This window comes from Castor canadensis, chromosome 11, assembly GCF_047511655.1.
Source record: "Castor canadensis chromosome 11, mCasCan1.hap1v2, whole genome shotgun sequence".
In the NCBI taxonomy this organism is placed as follows: domain Eukaryota; kingdom Metazoa; phylum Chordata; class Mammalia; order Rodentia; family Castoridae; genus Castor; species Castor canadensis.
Genome location: NC_133396.1, coordinates 128,404,971 through 128,430,834, shown reverse-complemented (window position 1 = coordinate 128,430,834; position 25,864 = coordinate 128,404,971). Strand labels below are relative to the sequence as shown.

The following is a 25,864-nucleotide window of genomic DNA, read 5'->3' as shown; positions in this document are numbered from 1 at the left end:
GTACAGAACTACACAGAGTGCTTTTTAATATGTGTATATACATTTATGATAAAAAATAAAAAGGATTATATGTCCAAACAAATTATTCTCTTTGGGTAACAGCATAGTGTCATTTCCATTTTTCATATCTTACTTTTCAATTAGAAACAAAATCTGGCTGTGCACAGTGGCACACACTCTAATCCCAGCACACAGGAGGTGGAGGCACGAGCATTGAGAGTGAAAGGCCAGCCTGGGCTAGATAGTGAGGCCCTGTCTTTAAAAACAGAAGAAAGGAGAAAAGAAACTAGTAGATGAATGTATGAAACAGATCAAATAAATGTCATGACTTCTGTATATAGAGGATCATGTTATAGAAGTCACTCAGCAATTTGAAAATTGCTTCCAGGAAAGAAGTAAAAATGTAAGCAAAGACAGACCCAGGAGCAAGAAAGATTGGCATCAGGCTCTGGCTTGAGGAAGGAATGAGTGGATAACAGGTTATTCCTATCTAAAAAACAATAGTGGCTCTTATACCTAACTTTGGGGTAGGACAGGAGACAAATTCTATTTGGTTACTTGAAAGGTAAAGGTATTTATTATGCCTTTTTCTTTTTTTTTTTTCCTGTTTTTTTCTGGCAGTATTGTGGTTTGAATTTGGTCCTGTGCTTGCAAGGCAGGAGCTCTGTCAACCACAGCCATTCCTCCGCCCATCTATACTTTTTAAAAATAGATAATCATGATGTGGCAATCAATTCAGAACATAGATTTTTTTTTTTTTTCTAAGAATCATTTTTGGGTGAGCCTGGAGGCCTTATAATCTCATCTTCTTGGGATGTGAAGATTGGGAGTATTGCATTTCAAGGCCAACCCCAGGTGGTTAGTGAAACCCCTTCTCAACAAACGAGCCTGGAGTGATGGTATACTCCTGTCATCCCAGCTATGTGGGAAGCGCAGTTTAGAGGATCCCAGACCGGCCCAGGGCAAAAATAGTAGATTTTATCCTAAAATTAATGGCAGGAAAGAGCTGTAGGCATGGCTTAAGAGGTAGCTTGCCTGCCTAGCAAGCCCAAGGGTCTGAGTTCAAATTCCAGTACTGCCAAAAAGACTCCTTTTTGCCAAATCACTTTTCAGAGTTGTTGAGCTAATATATCTGTATTAGCACTGTACTGGGACTGCGTGGTTTTCCCACATCCCCACTAACAGTGTGTTATTAAACTTAACAGTCTCTCTGTAATAGACTCCCATAATTACTGTTTTTGATCTATTTGAGGATCTTTTTGTAGCAGTCACTATTTCTCTGTCTTCTGTAGTTTTAAATTTCTAAAATAGTACTACTATTCTTTCCTGGAATTCTAATCAAACTTTGCTTATGTGATGAGAGAGCCCAACACAGTGCAGTTTATTAATCCGAGGCTAGTTTTCTTCAGAAGTGTTTTTTAGGTTTCTCTTTTTTATTGTTGTTTTTTTTTTTTTTTTTGGCAGCACTGGGGTTTGAACTCAGCGCCTCATGCTTGCTGGGCAGGCACTCTACCACTTGAGCCAGTCTGCCAGCCCCTAAGTTGTACAGACTTTTTTAACCTGTTTTTCTTTATAAGATGAGGTGGCTTGAGAAGGGTACATGCCATCCTTAGCTGGTCCCATGTGCCTTAGTTGGCAAAGTCTGGAATGGGAAAAGGTTTCTAGAAGCTTAGAATTACATCTCTGGGTAACTGTGCAGTTCCTTGAGTCCATTCTGTGTACTAAATGCTTTATGTACATTGTTTTATTCAATCTTCATAAGAAACAGGTCAGAGTTAATCCCATTTTATAGATAAGAAAATGAAGCTGGGTGCATTACATTGTCGAAAGTCACAAGGCCAAAAAACAGGGTGATAGAAAGGAAAATCCTGTTACCTTTATCCCATAATCTCAACTAACCCCAACTGTTTCTCTAAATTCATTGTAGACATTTAGGGGTTTCAGGATGATGAGGAGGAAGAATGAAAAGCAGATAAACTATTCCCCTGTTCCTTTCAGCTCTCCTCCACACCACAGTGTATCACTCCCAGCAATCTCTTCTGTTAAAAGTCACCTCACATGTCTCAGATTTTTTAACCCTGTATGAACTTTGCCCAGAAAACGAATTACTGAACAAATACGGGTATTAATATATGTTTCTCTCTTGCAGAAAAAACGCAGTGAAATTCCTTGTTACTGGGAAAATCAGCCAATGGGATGTCAAAAATTAAACTGTGCTTTCCATCACAACAGAGGACGTTATGTTGATGGCCTTTTCCTCCCTCCAAGCAAAAGTGAGCTCACCTATGCCCACTGAATAGAGTACTTCATATACATCGTGTACACTGCTTTCTTTCAAGTGGAGCAGTCTTATTTCTACTTTATAGATGAGGAAACTAAACCTTACTGAGGTTAAATGCTTTGTGTATAATAACAGAAGTAAATCTTTCTTGACATACAAGATTAGGTTACTATAACTTGCTTCATTTCCCATTTTCTTATCAGACCCATAGAGGTAATTTGATTCTCTAGGCCAGGAGTTGGCAAATCTGGTCCTCTGCCTGTTTAGTAAAATACAAACTTATTGTAAGATAGCTTTGTCCACTCAGTATATTTTCTATGGCCGATTTTGTGTTACTGCCTCAAGAGGTGAATTGTTGAGAGACCATATGGTGTATAATGCTAAAATACTAGCTATCCAGTTCTTTACAGAAAAGTTTGCCAACCCTGCCCTAGGCTATCATCTAAAATACAACTTGTACTCTACAGAAAGCTGGTATTTATTTTCAGAGTCCCTTTTAATCTCTAGTGGAATTATGGGCCATTAAAAATCACATCTGAGCCAGGTATGTAGTACATGCCTGTAATCCCAGCACTTAGGAAGCTGAGGCAAGAGAATTGTGAGTTCAAGACTACCCTGTCTCCAAAAAGGCACATTTGCTATGTGATTAAAATGTGATGGCTGTATCTTTACCTCTTTATTTAAGGACAGAGAATAGGTTCACTATTTTCTGGTTTGATTCAAATAAGTGTTTTCTATCTTTTAAAAGCTACTACTTTGCTGAGCAAAAAACTAGAATTTCTTTTTGTTGTTGTTGTTGTGCTGGGTGCAGGTACATTGTGGCATTTACAAAGTTCTTAAAGTATATCAAATATATCGTACTTGAATTCACCCCTTCCACCACTCTCCTTTATCCCGCCTGCCCCCATTCCTGAAATAGTTTCAACAGGTGTCATTTTTCCATTTACATACATGTGTACACGGTATTAGTTAAATTCCTTTTTTTTTTTTTAAACATTTTTTTCTTTAATTAGGATATATTCATTATACTGAGGGGGGGAATTCATAGTGACATTTCTGATCAGGCTTCTATTGTACATTACTTACATCACCCCCCTCATCTCTTCCCCTCAACCCCTTTCCCACCCCACTTAAAGCAATTGCAGGAGGTTTCCTGGTTCTATTTCATATAGGGATATGAAGTCCATCAACCATGTGCCATCACCTTAATCTCTTTCCTTCACCATCCCCCACCCCACTCGTGCGCGTACATGCATGCATGCACGCGCACACATACGCTGTGAAGGGGTTGAACAGACTAAAGTGAAGCACACCCACAGTGGGCATACATTGAGACACCCCTTTGAACATCAACTTAAATATTAATAATGAAAACCAGGACTGTAAAATAGGTAGAATTTCCATTTCTGAATGTCTGAATTTATGTGTTTAGCTGTGTTGCCCACTGTGCCTGAGTCACCAGAAGAGGAAGTGAAGGCAAGCCAGCTCACAGTTCAACAGAACAAATTGTCTGTCCAGTCGAACCCCTCCCCTCAGCTGCGGAGTGTCATGAAGGTAGAAAGTTCAGAAAACGTTCCAAGCCCCACACACCCACCAGTTGTAATCAATGCTGCAGATGATGACGAAGATGACGACGGTGAGTTTTAGCTCTTTCTTTAAGGCAAATGAACAGGATGATGTAGCAAATTGGACACAGTCATGATTACAACTCAAGGCCTCTTTAATTACCCATTTTCCTGAAATGTTGACCTACAGATCAGTTTTCTGAGGAGGGTGACGAAACCAAAACACCTGCCCTGCAGCCAGCTCCTGAGGTTCATAATGGCTTACGAGTGGCTTCTACCCGGAAACCTGGCATCAGTTTAAAGCAAGGTAAGAGGCTGTATTGTTGCTCAACCTGGCAGCATTCTGCAGTGTGTCTGCACTGTTTCTCTTATCGTGCTACACATACATGCCCTTTCTCGTAATCATTCATTCAAAACATTGCCGTCCCTGTGGTGAACAGATGAAGTGCAAAGGTGAAAAAACTCTAGTTCCTCATGTGGTTTTTATTTGGCTTTCTCAGGTGAAGATTTGAACTTTGGAATAAAAACTCTTGAGGAAATTAAATCAAAGAAAATGAAGGAAAAATCCAAGAAGCAAGGTGGTAAGTCATCAGCAAGTTTTGGCACAGGTGATTGTGTGTTACCAGAAAAGAATAAAGACACTTCTGGAAGAAACAGCCAAAATGAGCACATAGATTTTTATTTCTGTGGCTTGTTTAAAGTAAAACGCAGACTTACGGCAGTTATGTTTTAGAGCTGATCTCAAGAAGTAGAACTGAAGAATACTGTGTAAGAACATTTTACTGGGGTTTGAACTCAGGGTGCTTCACTTGCTAGGTAGGCATTCAACCACTTGAGCCGTGCCCACAGCCCCCTTTTTTTTTTTTTTTTTTGCTTTGGCTGTTTTTCCACAGGGTCTCACCTCCATGTAGCTAGGATTACAGGTACATGCCACCTTATTTATATTTATATATATTACATGTACATGTCCAGCTTATTTGTTGAGATGGGCTTTCCTTAACTTTTTGCCCAGGCTGGCCTCAAACCACAATCCTCCCAATCCCTGCCTCCCAAGTAGCTGGGATTACAGGTGTGTATCACCAAACCCAGCCTTTTTTCATTTTTTGAGACAGGATCTTGCTGTATGTATAGCTCAGCACACCTGGAACTCATAATCCTCCTTTCTCAGCCTAAGTACTAAGATTACATTTGTGCACTGCTCCTTGGCTAAGAACCATATTCTGAGAGCAGAAACCTTGTTTTGTGGTCGAAGGATTCTTCCTCAGGAGCTGCTAGGCTTTTCTTCTGGAACTTGCCTGAAACCTGGTTGATGTGTACTTACCTAAAAATTATAGGTAAAGTGTGGAATGTGGTATATGGAGAGACAAATAGGTTTTGATGGTTCACTTTAGAATAGTGTTAGCCTTATTGTAAACCTAAGTTACTCTAAACACCTTAGGGTTTTGTTTTCATTGGACCCATGGCTCCCCTAACCATTACCATCACTCAGGCAAGTGGATCCAGGAAGACTGACTGCATTGTAGCCCTGGGGCTCTCTGTATTGGACTTAGCTGATCATAGAAACCAAATGTCATGACTTGAGAGAGCTTTAGTTTCTGTAAGTCACTTGCTATTCTTTGACTTTCTTATTCAGAAGGTTCTTCAGGAGGTGCCAGTCTTTTACTCCAGCCTCAGCCCGTTCCAGGTCCTGAGAAAGAGAATGTTCGCACTGTGGTGAGGACAGTAACTCTGTCAAGCAAACAAGGTGAGGCACGCTATTAAGAATGCAAAAATCTGTTTTTGTTTTTAAACCTTTGGTGGATTTGCAGGAAGACTTTAATAGGAAATCAGATGTAAGTATGAAAAGAAAAGTTGATACATTTAACCCTTTTACTTATTTGTTTACTTTTGGTTGTACTAGGGGTTGAACTCTCGGAGCCTACACTTGTTAGGCAGGGGCTCTACCCACTGGAGCCACACCCCCCAGAGCTGCTTTTTTTCACTCTAGTTACCTTTTGGATAGGGTTTCACATTTTTGTTTGAGCCAGCCAGTAGTCCTGTTTATGCTTTTTAAATAGTTGGGGTGATAAGCACGTGCCATCACACCCAGATTTATTGGTTGAGATAGGGGTCTCAATAACTTTTTGCTCAGAGTGGCCTCAAACTGTGACCTTCCTGATCTCCGCCTTCTGAGTAGCTAGAATTACAGGTATGAACCACCATTCCTGGCCGTAGTATACATTTAAATGGGCCATTCGTACAACAAAGAGCAGGAATGATAAAAGAAAAATAATTTACCAGAGTGGAAAAGGAGAGGTATAGCTTGGACTTTATAACCAACTGGTTAAGAACATAATCTGTCTTACACTTAGCTGTTTTTGGTAAATCTGTGCTATTGCTTTCATTTGGGCTTTTCATTTTGACTATTTAAAGTATTTATTTACTCAATTCGCTCGTTTATTTTTGTGATAGTTTGCTTAAGACGGAGACCTGGTTTTCAAGAGACTCCCTGTGTGAGCTCATAGTAGTAGTATTAGATCATACATTATACCCATTAGTAGTTACTGAATACGGAAATTCTGTTTTTGCCATTTCAGGAGAAGAACCCTTGGTTAGACTGAGTCTTACTGAGAGACTGGGGAAACGCAAGTTTTCAGTAGGTAAGATAAGTTTTGTGCATGTTTCGTTGTGCTTGTTTGTGCAATAGCATGCTGCTTTCTCTACACCCCTCATACACAGGTCAGCTTTGATTCGCCAGTTTCCTTGTATTTTTGGTGGAAATCACTTGTAAATTTCCTCATGTTTTTCACCTGTGTGTGCTGTTCATGATGTTACACAAATCTGAAGTGCTGCAATTTAATTAGATTATGACCATAGCAAATCTCTTAGACGTGGTTTATTCTTCTTTATTTTTTGAATAAATTTAAATGTGTTTTAGAGAGGGGGAAAAAGTATCTGGTTAATATAATTTGGGCCCTTAAATTTATATTAGTGCTATTTCAATATACAGGGAAGTATTTTACCATATTGCTGAATCATTACATACCTACCACAACGTGTCTGTTTCAAAAAAATTTTTTTTGAAAATCTTTTCTTACTTCAGAGACTTTGTAATACTATTTTAAATGAGTTTAAAATGCACCTTATTTCCATTTTGTGTTTTCTTTGATATTCTACTTACCACCCTGTCTTCAAAACTGGGTACTCAGGTATATTGGTACATGCCGGTAATTCCATCACTTAGGAAGTAGAGGCAGGAAAAACACAAGTTCAAGACTAGCCTGGGATATATAGCAAGACTGTCTCTAAAAACCAACATATAGCGCTGTGACCAAGTGTTTGCCTAGCCTATGCCAAGGCCCTGGTTTCAATCCATAACACTGAAAATGAAAAAAAAAAAAGAAAAGTCTATTCTGAACATAGTAGTCAGAATGTGAATGGTTATCACTGAATCAGTTATGTGGTTATTGCCCTAAGTAATAGAAAGCTTTCATTGATTAAATCATGTCTACAAGTGCTGTGGATATATTCTGTCATAGTACCTTCAATACACTTTCAGTCTAGTCCTCAGCAAACACAAGGAAACTCAACACAGAGCCTAGCACTTACTAAATGACAGCAAATACGTTTTGTGCCAGTCTCAAACTTAGAATGCTTTAAATAACTTGCCCAAGGTTACATTCAGGTGAACATATTGTCAAGTATGTAGTCACGTCCAAAAACAGCTTAGAAGACACAGAAATGAGGCAGTCTTTATAGTCTTACCAGTATTTCAAGAAACAGTTCCAGCTCTAGATTTTTTTTGGAGGGAAGGGGGTGTGGGAGGACAGTCCCAGGGTTTGAACTCAGGGCCTTTCACTTGCTAGGCAGGTATGCTACCACTTGATCCACAACCCCCAGCCCTAGACTGTTTGGTTTGTTGGGGTGGGGGGGGGTGGAGACAGGGCCTCACTCAGTCGCTCAGACTGGTCTTAAACTTGAGATCCTTCTGTCTTTGTAATCCTTTCGCAGTACTGAGATCACAGGCATGCACCACTGTGCTCTACCCTACTCTAAATTTTAAGAGATTGACTCCTGTAGTTGGAGCATATGCCAAGCCAGGGTTCTAAACAATGAGACTTTCAGGATTGATAAAACTGATTCAAAATTCTGGATTTAAAAAAAAAAATGCTATTATTTTACGTTTTTTTAGTTTAATGTTTTATTTATCACGTTACAATTGGTTCACTGCACATCAAGGTCACCTCTAAAGCTGAAATTTTTATTTTTCTTCAAAATAACCCTTTTTAAAAATGCTTCATCCGCTGGTCCTATTAGCCCTACATAACAAGACGATAAGATGATCACACAGTAGCCAAGAAAGAGCCCCACATGTTACAGTGTTGTATTTGGTTGTGGTAATATGTCATTAACAGTGAAGTGACTATTAGAAAAGTCATGTGGCTTGCACAGTCATTTTTGCTGGGTGATGTTGTTCCCAATAGATTGATTGCTAACAAGGTAATATATGATAAACCTAGTGGGAAAAATTTTTATAGTCATGTCCACAGCAAATGAGAAACTGCATTCTATTTTTTTTATTATTATTTTATTATTCATATGTGCATACAACGCTTGGGTCATTTCTCCCCCCTGCCCCCACCCCCTCCCTTACCACCCACTCCGCCCCCTCCCCCTCCCTCTCCCCCCCCACCCCCTCAATATCCGGCAGAAACTATTTTGCCCTTATCTCTTAATTTTGTTGAAGAGAGAGTATAAGCAATAATAGGAAGGAACAAGGGTTTTTGCTAGTTGAGATAAGGATAGCTATACAGGGAGTTGACTCACATTAATTTCCTGTGTGTGTGTGTTACCTTCTAGGTTAATTCTTTTTGATCTACCCTTTTCCTGGTCCCCTTTTCCTATTGGCCTCAGTTGCTTTTAAGGTATCTGCTTATAGTTTCTCTGCGTTGAGGGCAACAAATGCTAGCTAATTTTTTAGGTGTCTTACCTATCCTCACCCCTCCCTTGTGTGCTCTCGCTTTTATCATGTGCTCAAAGTCCAATCCCATTGTTGTGTTTGCCCTTGATCTAATGTCCACATATAAGGGAGAACATACGATTTTTGGTCTTTTGGGCCAGGCTAACCTCACTCAGAATGATGCTCTCCAATTCCATCCATTTACCAGCGAATGATAACATTTCGTTCTTCTTCATGGCTGCATAAAATTCCATTGTGTATAGAGACCACATTGAGAAACTGCATTCTAAAAGCCTTGGTAATGAGTTCATGCTATTTTAATGTCATCGTACGTGTAAACTCCATGATTTGGGGTTTCATATTTAAATTACTAATAAGAGAAGACAGAAAATCATAATCTGCCTGTGTAGGTCTTTTCAGGTTTTTAATTGGACTCTACAAAGAATATAATTTGTCAGGCATTTCAAAAGCAGCTTTTAAAAGCTGGTGACATTTAAACATCTTATATTGAACAATTCAGTAGTGTTAATAAACGGGAGTCAGGAAACTTATTTGAGTCTTGACTGTAACTAGTCAGCGACTTGGAAAGACAGGTAATTGTGGAACCTTAGGTTTTATCTGGCATGAAGAGAAGGTGCTGTGCAGCCTTCAGAGACTTTTTATCACAGGAGAGCTGAAAATTTTCTAATTCTTCTGCAGGAATCATCTTCATATTTGAATCTAACTTGAATTCATTTGGCCAGTTAAGATTTTATTGTGATGATTTTTCATATCACAATTCTGATCTTTTGTTTGTTTGTTTGCTTGGTTAGGTATAGTTTTTGTGTTTTCTTTTTTTTGGTTTTTTCATTTGGTGGTACTGGAGTTTGAACTCAGGTCCTCGCACTTACTGGGGGAGTATACTAACACTTGAGCCATGGCCTCTGCCCTCACATTCTTAATCTGGAACTTCAACCTGAACCAAGGCTTGTGATCCTCCTTTTGTAGTTTTAATTGTAGATTTGGTAGATGTTCTTTTGTGCATTTAAATCTTTTGTACACTCCTTGCTTCTTTCTTGGATATTTTTACTTCACCTGTAACATTTGAGTTCTAAGGAAGCTGATAAACAAACACACCATGTAAATGCAGAAAAACTGACAGAATTACTTTACATTGTCTGGTTTTGCTTGTATCTCTCTTTTTCTTTTTTTTTTAATTTGCAGTACTGGGGCTTGAGCCACTCCACCATCCCTATTTTTGTGTAGGGGCTCACAGAGCTATTTGCCCAGGCTGGCTTCGAACCTCCTGATCTCTGTCTCCTGCGTAGCTAGGATTACAGGTGTGAGCCTCTGGCTCCTGGCTGCTTGTATCTCTTGACCTTGCTAAAGATTGAAATCTTAAAGTAAGTTCCCCCTATTTATAGGTGGTGACAGTGAACCTCCATTAAAGCGGAGCCTAGCACAGAGGCTAGGGAAGAAAGTTGAAACACCAGAAACTAACACCGACAAAGCACCAAAGAAAGGTAGGTCTGTTTTGTACCTGTATGTAATCATGACACTTGTTTGTTGTAATGTTAACAACTGTAGTTCATCATTCTTCTGTTCAGGCAAGGTAAGGTTATTGGGTTTTTGGCATCTCTTATTCAGCAAACATTGGAGTACTTACTCTGCTAGGTTTTGACTAGGCATGTTGAACACATTACACTCCTCAGGAGCTTATAGGCCACTGGCAGGTAGAAATACTTACAGATGTTGTGATTAAATTCTGTAATAAAGAAAAGTACACAGTGCCCTGGGAACACATACGAAGGGCACTTAACTACCATTAGTTAGGGAAAGGTTCATAGAGGAAGGGAATTGAAGTTTAGCCTTGAAACATGAGTTAGGAACTAGTCTAATTACTTGGAGGACCAGGGACTATATCCAAGGAAGATAGAGTAAACCTCACAGAGTTGCAGAGCTAAGGAAGTGTGGTATGCTCAAGGAGCTGAGCATGGTGAAAACAAAGAATTGGATGGGGAGTCTGATGACTGGAGAACAGGGAGGGACCGGCTCATATAGCACTTTTAAAGTCTTGTTAAGAGGGTTTGGGCTTATCCTAAGATAATAACAAGCCACTGAAAGGTTATAAACAGGGATCAAAGGGTCATACTTGAATTTTAGGACAATTACCCTGCCTGCAGTGTGGAGGAAGATTAGAAGGGGACAGAATACTGCCAGGGATATGATTTAGCAGACTGTTAAAATAACCCAAGTGAAAGGAGATAGTGGCATAGATTAGTGTTCAAGAAATTGATTTGTAGAATTGTGGCCTAAACTGAGAGATACAGTGGTTTATATGAAGGAGAAGGAAGTTGAGCTGAATGTTTTTACCTTTACATGATGCATGTAAATAATAAGTGGGTTTTTTTTCTTCTTGTGCTTTAAAACTTTTAACTTCCATTTTTCCTTTAGCCCAAGGAGGCTTTGATCAGTAAGTGTTCTTGTTTAGGGACTTTGTTTTGGATTTAGAACAAGCAGAAGTTGTTCTTTGTTTGGTTAAATTTTCATCCTCCTTGCTTATCAATTACACTGAAGAGGACTCAGTGATAGAGTACTTGTCTAGCATGCATGAGACTTGGGTTCAATTCACAAAACCACTGAAGATTCTCATAACAAAAGAAGTGTTTCACATAGATTTAGGGTAGGAAACCTTTGGTGCCGAAAGATTTAGAAGGTTTTACAGAAACAAATTTCTCTGTATTCAGTAGTTTTTCCTTTTCAGATCAAAACAAATTTTTTTTCCAAGCTTTTCAGACCACTCTAGAGAATCTATGATTCATCTAAATCTGTTTTGTGGAGATGAAAAATTTGACCTTGAGAGATTTAAAAAAGAAAAAAAAAAAACACAAAACAAAACATACATTACATATGTAGCCTAACCCGATGTGGTGGTATGCACCTATAATCCCAAACCCAGAAAGTCAGGGTGATAGAGATAGATGGATCAGGATTTCAGGGCCAGCAAAGTTAAGTAAAACCAGATCCTACCTCAAAAAATACAAAATAAAAGGGCCCAGGGTGTGGAACAAGAGGTAGTGCACTTGTCAAGCATGCTTGAGGCCTGGATTTAATCTCAGTACTGAAAATAAAAAGAGAGAAATATAGCCTATTTTGTGAACATTGAAAAAAACTATAAGTCTCTTTTCAGTTGTTGGATTTAGACATACTTTTTCTTTTTATAGTTCAAGTTTCCAAGTCTCTGAAGGAACGATTAGGAATGTCAGCTGGTTCAAACAATGAGGAAACAACAGGTACTTAAAACAAAATCATAAAACCAAATTCTCATATTTTTTTCTTTGCCTTTTTTTTCTGATTTGCATATTACAATTAGGTTAGGCCTTGTGGTTTTGGTTCTTTGTAGTTCTCTTTGTTTTTTAAGCAGTTTTAATCAATTACTCACTGATACGAATTCCTTTCTTGTAGTGGGAGATGGCAAAATGATTGTCCATCATGGCATTAATAGGATATCCAAAAGAGGCGGGGGGGATTGGATAAAAAGTTGTGGTAGTTATATGCTAAAATAATTGCTGTTAATAAATGTGTTCTAATTGGCTAGGAGTGTAGATCAGTGGTTAGCATGCACAAGACCTGGGTTCAGTCCCCATCACCAAAAAAGTTCCTGAACAATAATGGTATAAAAAAACTTGCCTTGTATCAAAAGAAGAAAGGTTATAAAAAGGAATCAAATACATGGAAACACAAGTTACCAGAGCCAGTTCTAAGAGATAAGTTTATAGTTACGAATGCTTACATTAAAAAAGTCACAAGATCTTAAATACGTAACTTAATGATGTGCCTTGAGGTCTTAGGAAAACAAGGACAAACCAAACTCAAAACCGGCTGGGATGTAGCTCAGCCTAGCATGTGTGCTTGCCTAGCATATATGAGGCCCTGGGTTTGATCCCTGGCACCAGAAAACTAGTAGACAGAAATAATAAAGATCAGGGAAGAAATTAATGGAGATTAAAAGAAAATAAAGAATCAGTGAAACTCTTGTGTTTGTTGAAAAGATAAACAAGATTGACAAACCCTTAGCTAAACTAACTGAAAGAAACAGAAGACCCAAATTAATAGAGAGATGGAAAAGAGGTTATTACAACAGATATCCCTGAAATCCAGAGGATCATTAGGAAATATTTTGAAAACTTACATCCCCATAAATTGGAAAATCTAGAAAAATAAACCGATAAAGTTAGATACATATGACCTACCAAAATTAAAACAAGAAGATCTAAACACCTTAAACGTATTTGTAATGAACAATGAAATTGAAGTAGTAATAAAGAATGCCCTGGGCTGGGGGTGTGGCTCAAATGGTAAAACAACTCCCTAGCCAGTGTGAGGCACTGGGCTCAGGGCCCTTACGGCCTTGTGCTTGCTAGGCAGCTGCTCTACTGCTTGAGCCATGCCTTTAGCCCTTTTAACTTTGGTTAATTTTGAGATAGGATATCAAATTTATGACTGGGATAACATGGGCTGCAGTCCTATTTACCTTCTCATCTAGCTGGGATGATAGGCATGTGCCATCACACCCAGCTTTTTATTGGTTGAGGTTGGGGTCTCATGAACTTTTTGCCCAGGCCAGCCTTGAACCATGATCCTTCTGTTTCTACCTCCTGAATGTCTAGGATTATAGGCAGGCACCACTGTGCCCAGCTTGATTCCAGGAATTTTAAAGGTTTTCTTTTTTGTTGTTTTTGTGGTACTGGAGATCAACCCAGGTCCTCATGCATTGTTAAGGGAAACACTAAACCACTGAGCTACATCCTCAGCCAGATTCTAGGAACATTTTTAATCCCTCCCTGATTCCAGTTATCCTCTGATCATTCAAAAGTGTATTGTTCAATGTCCATGTCCTTTATATAGTTTCTGTAGTTTCTCTCACTATTTTTGATCTGATAAGATAAAACAAATTATTTCAGTGTTAGACTTGCTTTATGTTCTAAAATGTGATCTATTTTGGTGAAAGTTCCACAGACAACTGAGAATGTGTATTCTGCAGCTTTTGGGTAGACTGTTCTATAGATTGTCAAGTCCATTTGATCTATGGGTGCAGTTTAACTCTGAAGCACCATAGATCTTGTTGATTTTTTTTTTTCTGAATAATCTAGCTCTGTTGATGGTGGTGGGGTATGAAGTCACCCACTATTATTGTATCTGTACCTTTACAGGGACACCTGCAATTCTCTGCACTAGATGTTTGGTGCATATTTATTTACAATTGTTATATCTTGAATTGTTCCTTTTAAAATATCTAGTGACCTTCTTTATCCCTTCTAATTTTGCCTTGAAGATTGATCAGATATGAGAATAGTGATTTCTGCATGCTTACAGATTCCATTAAATATTGTTTTCCATTTTCATGTTCAGTCTCTGGGTGTCTTTGCCAGTGAGGTGGGTTTCTTTTATGTAGCAAACAGTTGGAACTTAGTCTTTAATCCAGTTAGCTAGTCTGTGTCTTTTTATCGGAGAGTTAAGACTGTTTACATTGATGGTTATTTTTGAGAGATATGCACTAATATCTACTTTCATTAAAGAGGTTTGTTGGTTGACTGAGCTAATAATGTTCTTGGGCCAGAGTTTGGCTCAAGTAGTAGAGTGCTGCCTAGCACTGCAAGGCTTTAAGTTCAAAGCCCAGTGCCATAGTGATACTGTCAGTAACAACAATGTTAGATTCTTTCCACATTCTCATTTTTTCTTCTCTTTTCTTTAAAGAGATTTATTTTTACCTGGTTCTCATGCTTATCTTCCTCTTCTGTGTATAGGATTTCCTTTATCTGCAGTGCTGGCTTACTGGTCATGAATTACGTTAGTTTATGCTTATCATGGTAGGTCTTTATTTCTCCTTCAGTTTTATATCCTTTAATATATAGTAATTTTGGTTGGTAGTCATTTTGTTTTAGGCCTTGAAAAACATCAGTCCGTGGTCTCCTGGCCTTGAAGATTTCTTTTGAGAAGTCTGGTGTTATTCTGACAGGATTGCCTTTGTATGTATGTAACTTGGTACTTCTCTCTTTGGAGCTTTCAGTTATTTCTCTGTTCTGTAGTGTTGGCATTTTAATTATAATATGGCATGGACAAGTTCTTTTCTGGTCATGTCTGGGGTTCTAAATGCCTCATACTTGGATGTCCATTTCTTTCCCTAGATTTAGGAAATTTTTTTTTGTTATAATTTCATTGAATAAGTTCTCTATGCCTTTAGTCTGTATCTTGGTCCTTCTATACTACAGATTCCTAAGTTTGGTCTTTTAATCATGTCCCATTGATCTTAGATGTTTGTGGTCATGATTACTTTTTTTTTTTTTTTCTCCTTTATTGCTATCTGAATGTAACAATTACTCAATCTTGTCTTGTCCCTGATACTATTTCTTCTGCTGGTCTGGTCTATTGGTGATCACAATACTGAGGTTACTTGATTTATTAAGGTTTTCATTTCCTAGATTTCTGTTTTGTTTTGGGTTGGAGAGGGTTGTTTTTTTCCTTCACAATCTCTTTTTGCAGAATTTCTTGTCTAAGATGTTGAATTTCTCATCCATATCTTGAATTGACTTCTTTATTTCATCTGTTTATTTGAATCCTCTTTGAGGTCATTGGTCATTTGGTGTTTCAGTCTTTTCAATATTTTTGTGTTCAGTTTATTGAAGAGATGTCAACTTTTTACGGAATCATGCTGCCTTTTCATATTTTTTGTGTTTCTCATTTGCAATTTGGACATCTGTTGGGATAAGTATCTGTTTTAGTTTTATCCAGAGCTCTTAGCTTTCTCTTGTGGGCTCAGTTCACAGTACCAGTCAGAGAGGAGAAAACAAATCACCATAACAGCAACCACACTGTTTCAGGCTGGTGCTGTATGCAGGCTGAGGGCTAGGCTGGTCAGTTGTTAGCTGTAGAGATGCATCCACTTCAGAAACTTCCCTTTGAATACTGGAGCCACTGCTAACCCCAAAAAGCTTTGCCTCCTATGAGCTGGGGAAGGTCCAACTCACTCCAAAGGTCCTCTAGTTTGTGCACCCAGGGGCAGCAAATGTCCAAGCCTAGAGGTGTCCCCTGAGTTCATTTGAGAATGGCAGAAGCAAATATATCATTAAAGTCTGTGCTGAAGGGGGAGTACTAAGGAAACCCAGCACTCCACCTGCCAGTCTAAGCACTTTCAGATCCTGCTTAGCAGTTAAACCACACTGCAGGAGAGAGGAGGCTGGGGGAATCAAGTTGATCCGGTGGATCTGAGCTCAGAGCTCTCAGTCCTACCTGGCGGCAAACCACATGCAGCAGGGAGGCAGCTCTGGAGGCCCATTAATGTGCTAGCCACTGGCTTGACTCAGAGCTCTGCAGTGATTTAGAGGTGGTGATTCACATTTCATGGCCTCAATTCCTTGCCTCAGACGGTGGGGCCACCGACCACAGCACCCTCTGCAGCCTGAGCTCCCTGCTGTTTATACTTCTCAGCTGATCTGTGTCCCACCCTCCCCTTCCATGACTGCCTCTCCTGGCTATCTCTTACGCATGCACTGTGGGAGGTTGTTCCCAGGCTCCCTGACTTGCAGTTCCTTATTTTCAGGTCTCCAGTGTAGCTCAGTCTCAAACAATAGGCCCACTCTCAAGATGATGCCTGGCTAAAGCTCTCCAAGATCTCGTAAGTGATAAAATGGATCTGTTCTCCATTGCTGGCCTGCCACAAGGGAGAAGTCATGACATACCAGATCCCCATGCTGGATTTAAGGCTGCAAGGACTGTGTGCTTATCTTGCAACTAAGACTGCCAGGCTTTTTCACTAGGGCTGCTTGGTTTACCTTGTGCTATGGTTTTGGCTTCCCCTCCTCACCTGGGAGCCAGTCTTGGAGCTATAGATTGTCTCCTACATTTCTCTGCATACCCTTTTTGTTTCTCCATGCTTTTCATCTGTCCTCTCACCATTTTTGTGATTCCTGATGTTCTCTTCGGAATACAGTCTGTCCTTTATTACCCTGACTCTTCTCAGACATGAAGTCTCACAAAGCTTCTAAACTGCTGTGGAAACACTTTTGTTTTTGATCTTTTGTTAAAAGCTGTTATACGTGTGGAATCTCCAAATTATTTATTTCATATTAATTCATTATTTCTTTTCTCAGCCCTTCAGTAATGAGGACAGTTGTGTCAAGTGTGAAATTTGTTCATTTTAAACAGATGTAGATATAGCATTAAAAATAGCTATTCAGGACTGAAGATATGTAGCTCAGTGGTAGAGCACTTGCCTAGCATGCTCAGTGTCCACCAAAAAAACAAAACCAAAACCTTTTTAGCAACATGCCAGTTTCTCTACTGGTGTTTTTTTTTTTCCCCCTCTGTCTTGTCAGCTGTTTTACCTCCATTGTTATGCTTTAGCTATCACTGAAATACCACTTCCTCTGAAGTTCCCCTTAACCAATTCCTAGACAGTGGTTGGTATTCTTGCTGTGTACTCCCGTAACATTATGCTTCTTTTTCAAAGCAGTTTTCATGAGCATACTTTATTACACTTGTCTGTTGGAGTATAAATTGCATGTGGGAAAAGTGATATTTTGCTTATTTATAGCCCAGTGTCCAGCACAAGTTTGTATCTATGAGTAAATGGAAGAATTTATTGCTGTTTTTATTGATAAGATTTATAATGAATGATTTCTCCAACTAGTAAATGTTTTTCAGATTCATTCAGGATATGCTCTAAATAGAAATACAGATCATGCCAGGTGTGGTGGTTTACATCTGTAATTCCAACTACTTGGGAGATAGAGATTAGGAGGGTTGCAGTTTGAAGCTCAAGTGTTAGAGCACCTGGCTATCAAGTGTGAGGCCCCGAGTTCAAACCGCAGTACCACCAAGGAAAAAAAAAGAAAGAAACACAGATCAGTAAATTTTGCCTCCTTAGGGATTTTCTTGTGGGTCACTTCCTAAAACATGTGGTAACCTAAAATTGAGAGAGAAACTGAAGTTATACAGTAGATCATTTTAATTGCTTACCTAAATAATACATCTCTGTTAGATTGTTTGGCTAGAAAAGTAGAGAGTCGTAAGTTACTTTGAGATAAACTGCATGTATAATGACATGTTTTTCCCCCCCAAGCAGAAAGAGTTAATAAAGTTGGTGAGATCCACGTGAAAACATTAGAAGAAATTCTTCTTGAAAGAGCCAGTCAAAAACGTGGAGAACTGCAAACTAAACTCAAGACAGAAGGACCTTCAAAAGGTGATGATTCTACTTCAGGAACAAGAAGCTCCTCCACTGTCCGGATCAAAACCTTCTCTGAGGTCCTGGCTGAAAAAAAACACCGGCAGCAGGAAACCGAGAGACAAAAATGTAAAAAAGATGCTACTTGCATCAAGCTGAAGACTGATACTGAAATTAAAAAAACAGTGACATTGCCACCTGTAGTTGTCAGCAAAGGACAATCAGAGGAGCCTGCCGGAAGAACAAAGTCTATGCAGGAGGTGCACATTAAGACGCTGGAGGAAATTAAATTGGAGAAGGCACTGAGAGTGCAGCAGAGCTCTGAGAGCACCACCAGCTCCCAGCCGCAACCTGAGGCCACCCAAGGGGCCAGGCGGCTGCTCCGAATCACCAAAAAAACAGGTCTGTATTACTGCCTCCCCAAATAGTACTGCAAAGGCCAGTGTGCTACAGAATCTTCATAGACGTTCTTTGAGAATTTTTCTTTACTCAGGTAACTTTGAAAACCACTGGATTCAGTGATGGCAAGCTGTTTGTTTCCAGCTGCACCATATAGGCCTTTGGTATTTCTGTGTGTATTTGAGACCTTGTAGGACCAATTGCCTTTTTGTGATTTTTGTCAGGTTTTATTATTACTCTGATTGAGTTTTATTTAACTTCATCTCTCATGAAGTTGCAGCCTATTGAAATAATGAATGATGTTGTTAATGTGAATATAGGTGTGAAAGAAGAGAAGAAACTTCAAGAAGGAAGTGAAGTTGCTTCTCAGAGCAGCGTTTCTAGGACAGAGACTAATGAGGTAAGTATTCAAGATTATTGTGTACTTTTGTTCATGGTAAATGAAAGCTAGATGACTGGTAAGTGTACTTTTTAGTTTTAACTTATAGTAAACTTCTGTTAAGCCTTTCACTGATAATATTAGGTAAACAGTCTTTTCTCTGAGCTTAATATTTTAGGGTTTTTGTTTTTTTCTGTACTGGGGATTGAACTTGGCCTCTCTCAAACAACCCCCACCCCAACAGCTGGAGGTGTGGTAGTTTGTTTGTTTTGAGAGAGGGTCTCACCTATGTAGCTCAGGCTGGCCTTGAACTTTAGTCTGTCTGGCTCAGCCTCTCCAATGCTGAGGTTAGAGGTTTGTACCACCACACCCACCACTGTGCTTACAAAGTTTTCTTTGCCCTCATAATTTTTGTAATTGGCCATTAATGTTTTTTTAAACTTAGGTTTTTCCCTGCCTTTGAAAATAATGCTGCACATCATACAAAACTTGCAGAACTTTTCTTTCTTGACAGTACCAAGGTTTGAACCTCAGGGCCTCCCACTTGCTGGGCAGGTATTTTATCACTAGAGCCACTCCTCCAGCCCAGAACTTTATTTTTTTTAAAAATGAATAATGTTGGGTTTGGTGGTACACACCTGTAATCCTAGCACTCTAGAAGCTAAGGCAGGAGGGTTGTGAGATGTGGGTGAACCTTGGCTATACAATGAGACCCTGTCTTTAAATAATTTAAAAACAAAAATTGTGATTAAGGACTGGAGGTGTAATTCACGTGGTAGAGCACCTGCTTTGCAAGCACAAAGCAAAAAAAAAAGTGATTAAGTCAGGCAAAATGGTGCACCCCATAATCCCAACACTTAGGAGGCTGAGGCAGGAGGATTTGTAACTTTAAGACTAGCCTAGGCCATATATTGAAATCCTCTCTCTCAAAAAGTCCCAAAAAAGAGAGCAAGCCCTGTAATTCTTTGATGTGTATAACTGCTGTTAGTTTTTTTCAGGGATTTCCTTCACACTTTTTATTTATATATGCATTTATGTGAACCTATTTAGAACATAATTGAGAACTTTATAGCGTATCAATTTGTAGTCTGCTTTAACTTTACCAAATTAGTAATTCTTTAATATGTATGTTTTTATGACCACATAGTATTCTTTCTTTTTTCTTTTTTCTTTTTTTTTTTTTGGCAGTGTTGGAGTTTGGACACAGGGCCTTGTGCTTGCTAGGCAGTTGCTCTACCACTTGAGCCACTCTGCCAACCCTGTTTTTTTGTTTTGGATTTTTTGAGATAGGGTCTCACGAACTATTTGCCTGGGCTGGCTTTGATCCAAAATCCTCCTGATCTCTGCCTCCTGAGTAGCTGGGATTATTGATGTGAGGTACCAGCACCAGGCTTACGTGTTATTCTAATGTGTGAATATAATCTGTTTCCGGACATGTAGGTTTTGTTTTACAGTTACTTAAGATAACGAATACCTTTGTGCATAAGTCTTTGTGTAAATGTCTGTTATTTAAGTCATTAGTATTTGCTTAGGGTCATGGTTGTAGCCTGTGGAATTTGCTTTAAATTGTTCCATACATCTTCAATTCTAATCTTTCATATTTAGAAGCACATTCTCTATTTAATATCAAATAATGAGCTTGCCCCCAGGTTCTGGACCATGTCATACTTTGGTTAACTTAGATGCTAGCCCAGTATTTTATAAATGATAACTATAGGGTATTAGAGATATTGGACTTTAATTCTGTCATTTAAATTTGTCCACAGGCTTCAGATGAGACTACAGGAATCAATGTCACTAAAGTTCCAGTCAAGAGCTGTGAGACCCTGAGAGAGAAGCACATGCAGAAACAGCAGGAGAGGGGCGCATCACAGAAGGAGAAGTTGGTCTTGACTCCGCTCCGGGAAGATGTAGCCTCTTATAGTGCCCTAGTGGTGGAGAACCCAGGGCTCGCTGCTGTGTCCGGCATCACGAGGCGCCTAACCAAGCGGCTTCCCACAAAGCCCTCCCAGAAGGGGACTGGGGATTCAGTACTGAACGTGAAATGTGCGGCACAGACCTTGGAAAAAAGGGGGAAAGGTGAGTGCTTTTGTCTTGTATCTTGCTTTAGGATATCAAAATTGCTGAGATTCACTAACTCCCTGGCAACAGTTGGGTTGAATTTCATTTGTCTTATGTACTGGTCCCTAAGGTAGTAATATTTCTGATAATAATACAAGGCTGGGTAAGGTGGTTCACATCTGTAATCCTAGGTACTTGGGAGGTTGAGATATGGAATACTGCAGTTTGAGGTCAACTCAGGCAAATAGTTTGTGAGCACCTCCAAAAAAACCAGAGCAAGATGAACTGGAGTGTGGCTTCAAGAGGTAGAGTGCCTGCTTTTGCAAGTGTGAAGCCCTGAATTCAAACCTCAGTCCCACAAAAAAAAAAAAAAAGACAAAACTAGATTAATTTCTTTCTTAGAATTAAAAATTGCTACTTTAATCAGTTTTGTCCAGCTGGGTTCCAGTGGCACATGCCCATAATTCTAGCTCCTCAGGAGGGTTGAGGTTCAAAGCCAGCTTGGGCAAATAGTTCAAGGAGACCATGTCTCAAAAATACCCAACACAAAAACAGGGCTGGCACAGTGGCTCAAGTGGCAGAGCACCTATGCCTGCCTAGCAAGCGTGAGGCCCTGAGTTCAAACCTCGGTAGCAGGCCGGGAGGCAGGGGGATATCCATCCATCTGTGTTAGATGTGGAGGGGGAGGAAAAAAAGCTTTATCTACAAGTTCAGAATGTTGTTGGTGCCTCTTTCCTCTGTTTCCTTTGAGACAGGGTCTTGCCATAGAGTCCAGCCTGACCTTGAACTCTTGGTCCTCCTGCCTCCTCTGTCTTCTCCAGTGCTGGGGTTACAGGCATGTGCCACCACACCCAGCTTTTCTTCTGGTTTTGAAAAAGACTTCAAGGAATAGAACAGTAACCAATTTAAGAATCAATTGGGGGTGGGGGGTATGTATATAAAATACCTGCAGTGCGTCATTTCCAGTCCGGGTTTGGTTTGTTTTTGTTTTTGTTTTTTTTTTCATTGTATTTCTAGTACAAAGAAATTTCGATACTTTATTCTCCCATCCAAATACTAACCAGGCCCGACCCTGCTTAGCTTCCGAGATCAGACGAGATCGGGCGCGTTCAGGGTGGTGTGGCCGTAGACTCGATACTTTATTCTAAATTATTTACGTGAGAAAGATTTTTCTGGCTATTAATAAGATGTTTTCTGTCCCATGTAGCTAAACCCAAAGTAAATGTGAAGCCATCTGTGGTCAAAGTTATTTCATCTCCCAAATTGGCCCCAAAACGTAAAGCAACGGAGCTGCACCCTGCTGTTATTGCAGCTGTGAAGCCACTCAGTTCCAGCACTGTCCTGCAGGAGAGCCCGCCCAAAAAAGCAGCAGTGGTAAGAAGTATCTTCGCTTCAGTGGTACTTTATTCTGTGTGGTAGGAAAAATAACCTCCATCCACTCTACGTCTGTATGTGTGTAACACTTCCTGCCATTTCCCAAGCATTTTGGTGGTTTAGGTTGTTACTGTATCTTTCATTTACATTTAGATATTTGAGAAGTGGCAGGACAGTATTTCTTAAAGCTTGTCTTTGGGTGGCAAGATGAAGTGATTGATAGCCATGATTCTAAGAAGGTAGCACAAGAAAATTAATCTGTTTAAATAAAAAAGCCTGACTTTCCCACTGAACTAATTTATTCTTCCTTTTGTAGGCTGTTATCCCACTCCTCTCTGAAGATACCATGCCTGAGACAGAAAACCCTAGAGACAGGTAATACCTTCTAATTCTTCTTAACCAAACTCCCACCTTACTGTTTTTATTTTGCTCTCTAGAGTAAACAGTGATAAAACAGCTTTGAACATTTGTAGTTTAACCACATTTGAGTAAATCTGCTGAACTCTTAACTTAATTACAAGCAAGCATGACATTCAGGACTGTTGTTTTCCTTGTTGCCGTTATTGATATTTTACCTACATTACCTAAAAGATGCTTTTAATATCTGGCGATATTATACTCTAAATTATGAAAATGCTTGGTCTTTAATTAATAAAACAACCCTTGAGACTATATGGTTCAACTAACCATGGATAAGGGCACAAGTAGTTCTGATAATCTTTCTCATTTCTTTCTTACAGTTTAGTGCTGCCTCCAACCCAGTCTTCTTCAGATCCCTCACCCCCTGAAGCATCTGGCCCTTCTTCATCCCAGGCATCCACGAAAACTCGCCGACTCAGCTCTGCCTCAACAGGAAAGCCCTCACTCTCTATGGAAGATGATTTTGAGAAACTAATATGGGAGATTTCAGGAGGGAAGTTAGAAGCTGAAATCGACCTAGATCCTGGGAAGGATGAAGATGACCTTCTGCTTGAGCTCTCAGAAATGATTGACAGCTGAAGGTGGTAGTAAGAACATTTAAAAAAAAAAAAAAAAAACCACACACACACACACCAAAAAACTGGACTTAGTTTCATCTATTATAACATTTACCTGAGATGATTATTTCTTTAGTCAAATTTGCCCCAAATCAGAAGTATACCTCTGAATTATCTGTATGTGTCCTGAATTCCGCGGGGTCAGATTTTTTAGGTCCCTTAAATAACCATTTTGTCCATCTGATGACATTGTTTAGCATCTTTAAGAAAAAAGTTCTGTAATATCCTTCTCTCCACAGAAAAGAGACTGAGGGAGATCTGAATGAAAGAAGTGTAAGAGAACTTAGTGATTCCTTGAGGTGTCTGTCAGTTTTGGCTGTTTTCCCTTTGTTGTATTCTTTCTTTTATGTATTGTCTTAACATATTTAATATATCTGAGTTTGAAATGGATGAAGACAGCTGCTACCATTGTGGACCAAATTTCATGTTACCAGTGACAAAAATCCCACTCAGTCTGTGTTAAATTGTACGTCTTTTTAAAGGTGTTTGGAGATTCATCTAAGCTTTAAAGAGGGCTGAGCAACTCAAGAAACCTGAAATATGGACATAACTCTTTGGACCTGAGTTTGATGCTTCAGCTGCTCTGTAAGCCTCTGAAGAGCAATAGCTAATTTATTATTACTGTAATTTTTTTAAAAGGCTTTAAAGTGCCTCTGGGGATCCCTGAAACTAATTTTCTATTTCTGGGATTTCCTGGATTCTTTATAAGAGATGGTGACATGTTTAGAGGAATTCTTTTTTAGTATGAAAGTTGTCCCTTCTCTTTAATACTTGCCTGCTTACTGGCATTGAATTAATAATTTTTTTATTTCTAAGTCTCTGAGAAAACTCCTCTTGCCCAGTATTTATTTGGTGCCCTTTTAGCCACAAGAGGAGAAAGAAAAAAAAAAAAAAAAAAAAAAGAACTCATTCAAGCTGCCAATATTGATCTATGGACCGTAGCAGTACACTGACTTGTACTGGAGCAGGGATGTTGAGATGCTCTGGGGGTGTATTGTATACCTTCCAGTTTTCTTCATTTCTGAATTGAATTTTATTTTCTTGATGTTGGTCTCCTTCATATCACCTCAAGGTTTAGACTTGAGAAGGAACCAGTATGATGGGGTAATAGTCCTGAAAGGAGACATATTGTACATAATCAGAAGGAGGAGGAAAGAAGAACTTGCCCATTTTGATATTTTGCTGTAGGTGGCCAGTTTTGTTTCTCATGGGGAAATCTGAACCACCGGTCAATGTTGGCTCCTAAGGAACTGCTGTTGTAAGCGGCTCAGCAAGAGTTGAACTTCATGTAACCTTGTTGGGAAAATGGAAAAGGAAGAAAGCCACAGGACTGCTCATTCAGTCTTGGGACGATCTGGATGATTCTGCACAAGCAAAAATGACTTGAAATTTATGTATAGATACACCTCTACCAATCCATCTTCAGCTGACTGAATGTTGTATGATAGCCCTTCTCCAAAGCAGGGGTGGAATGTTCTGGTTTCACCACAGATTTTATAAACTCATTTCATTTTTGGAACCAGCCTACAGATTCCAGGTTCCTTTTGTATATAACCTTTATGCTTTTGTTTTTTTAAAAAATAATTTTGTTTCATATTTAAAGCCCTTGTATTAGTCAGTGATTCATGTTCAGCATTATTTGAACCATTTGCCATTACAGAAAGAGAAATACTTATTTGTGTTTTAAATAAAACTGGTGTAGGAAAGTCTTGATGTTGTGAATTAAGTAGTTTTATATTACTTCAGTCTTGATCTGCCTTGACAAGAGGCCCTAGTCACAGTGTTGTCGGCCTTTTGTGTAAGGGCCCCGATTTCTGTTTGGCTTTAGAAACCTTTCAGAAGAATAGATTGCCAAACAAGACCCTCAGATGTGCTCAGTTTTAGCTGCTATGCTTAGGTAAGAGTATGTATCACATGTGATCATTTTTTCCTAACACTAACACTCCTTATCATTGTAACAGTTGATGTCATTGATTTTTTTTTTTTTTTTAAAGGAAGGAGGGTTTAAAAGTGACCTCTTTCACTTTATTTTTTTGGTGGTACTTGGGGTTTGAAGGTTTGAGCTCAGCCCTGTGCTTTGTAAGCAAGTGCTCTGTGACTTCAGTCACGTCCCTGGCTAAAAGTGATCTGACAGGACTGGCAGAGTAGCTCAAGTGATAGAGTGCCTGTAACTAGCAAGTGTGGGGCCCCAAGTTCAAACCTCAGTACCACTAAAAAAAATTTTTTTTTTAATTCAGGTGAGTACAGGTTTTTCCAATGTGTGTATCAACGTTTTATTTTGAGAATACAGATTAATTTGCTAACAAAGAACGTAGGTCTTTCCTATTAGTAGTTTAATAGCCCTGGGCTGGGAATGTAGCTTGCTGGTGTATCATGTGCCTACTGTGCATGAGGCCTGGTGCCTAGGTTTCAACTCCCAGTGTTGGGAGTAGAAAAAAGTCCCAAGGTACATCAACTGTTCACACACACCCAAAAGAAAACATTTTTAACAGCAAGAAAGGAGCCCAAATTTACAGTGTGGCCATATTAGAAATATCAAGAGGGGCTGGTGGAGTGGCTCAAGCCATAGAGTACCTGCCTAGCAAGTGTGAGGCCCTGAGTTCAAACCCCAGTTAACTGCCAAG

The 25,864-nt window shown here is 39.4% G+C and overlaps 1 protein-coding gene and 1 non-coding gene across 9 annotated transcripts in view; one reads left to right on the top strand and one right to left on the bottom strand.

Moving 5' to 3' along the window:
- The window catches only part of Zc3h11a (zinc finger CCCH-type containing 11A), a 48,193-nt gene extending 23,244 nt beyond the window's left edge, over positions 1-24,949 (top strand). For 5 of the 8 annotated variants that reach the window (XM_074048581.1, XM_074048583.1, XM_074048582.1 and 2 more), the window contains 14 exons: positions 2,150-2,273; positions 3,714-3,917; positions 4,037-4,153; positions 4,347-4,427; positions 5,480-5,590; positions 6,423-6,485; positions 10,189-10,287; positions 11,989-12,057; positions 17,886-18,392; positions 18,710-18,789; positions 20,535-20,847; positions 22,037-22,203; positions 22,520-22,578; positions 22,944-24,949. In XM_074048581.1, the coding sequence (XP_073904682.1) occupies positions 2,150-2,273; positions 3,714-3,917; positions 4,037-4,153; positions 4,347-4,427; positions 5,480-5,590; positions 6,423-6,485; positions 10,189-10,287; positions 11,989-12,057; positions 17,886-18,392; positions 18,710-18,789; positions 20,535-20,847; positions 22,037-22,203; positions 22,520-22,578; positions 22,944-23,202 (2,253 nt within the window). In that variant the 3' untranslated portion in view covers positions 23,203-24,949. The remainder of the gene's footprint in view (positions 1-2,149; positions 2,274-3,713; positions 3,918-4,036; positions 4,154-4,346; positions 4,428-5,479; positions 5,591-6,422; positions 6,486-10,188; positions 10,288-11,988; positions 12,058-17,885; positions 18,393-18,709; positions 18,790-20,534; positions 20,848-22,036; positions 22,204-22,519; positions 22,579-22,943) is intronic. The other 3 variants (XM_074048584.1, XM_074048586.1, XM_074048585.1) reach the window with 3 other exon arrangements.
- Positions 8,295-8,414, bottom strand: LOC141414464 (small nucleolar RNA SNORA32). The gene has a single exon (XR_012439492.1). It is a non-coding gene; the product is annotated as a small nucleolar RNA SNORA32 (small nucleolar RNA).
- Positions 24,950-25,864: the final 915 nt, after the last annotated feature.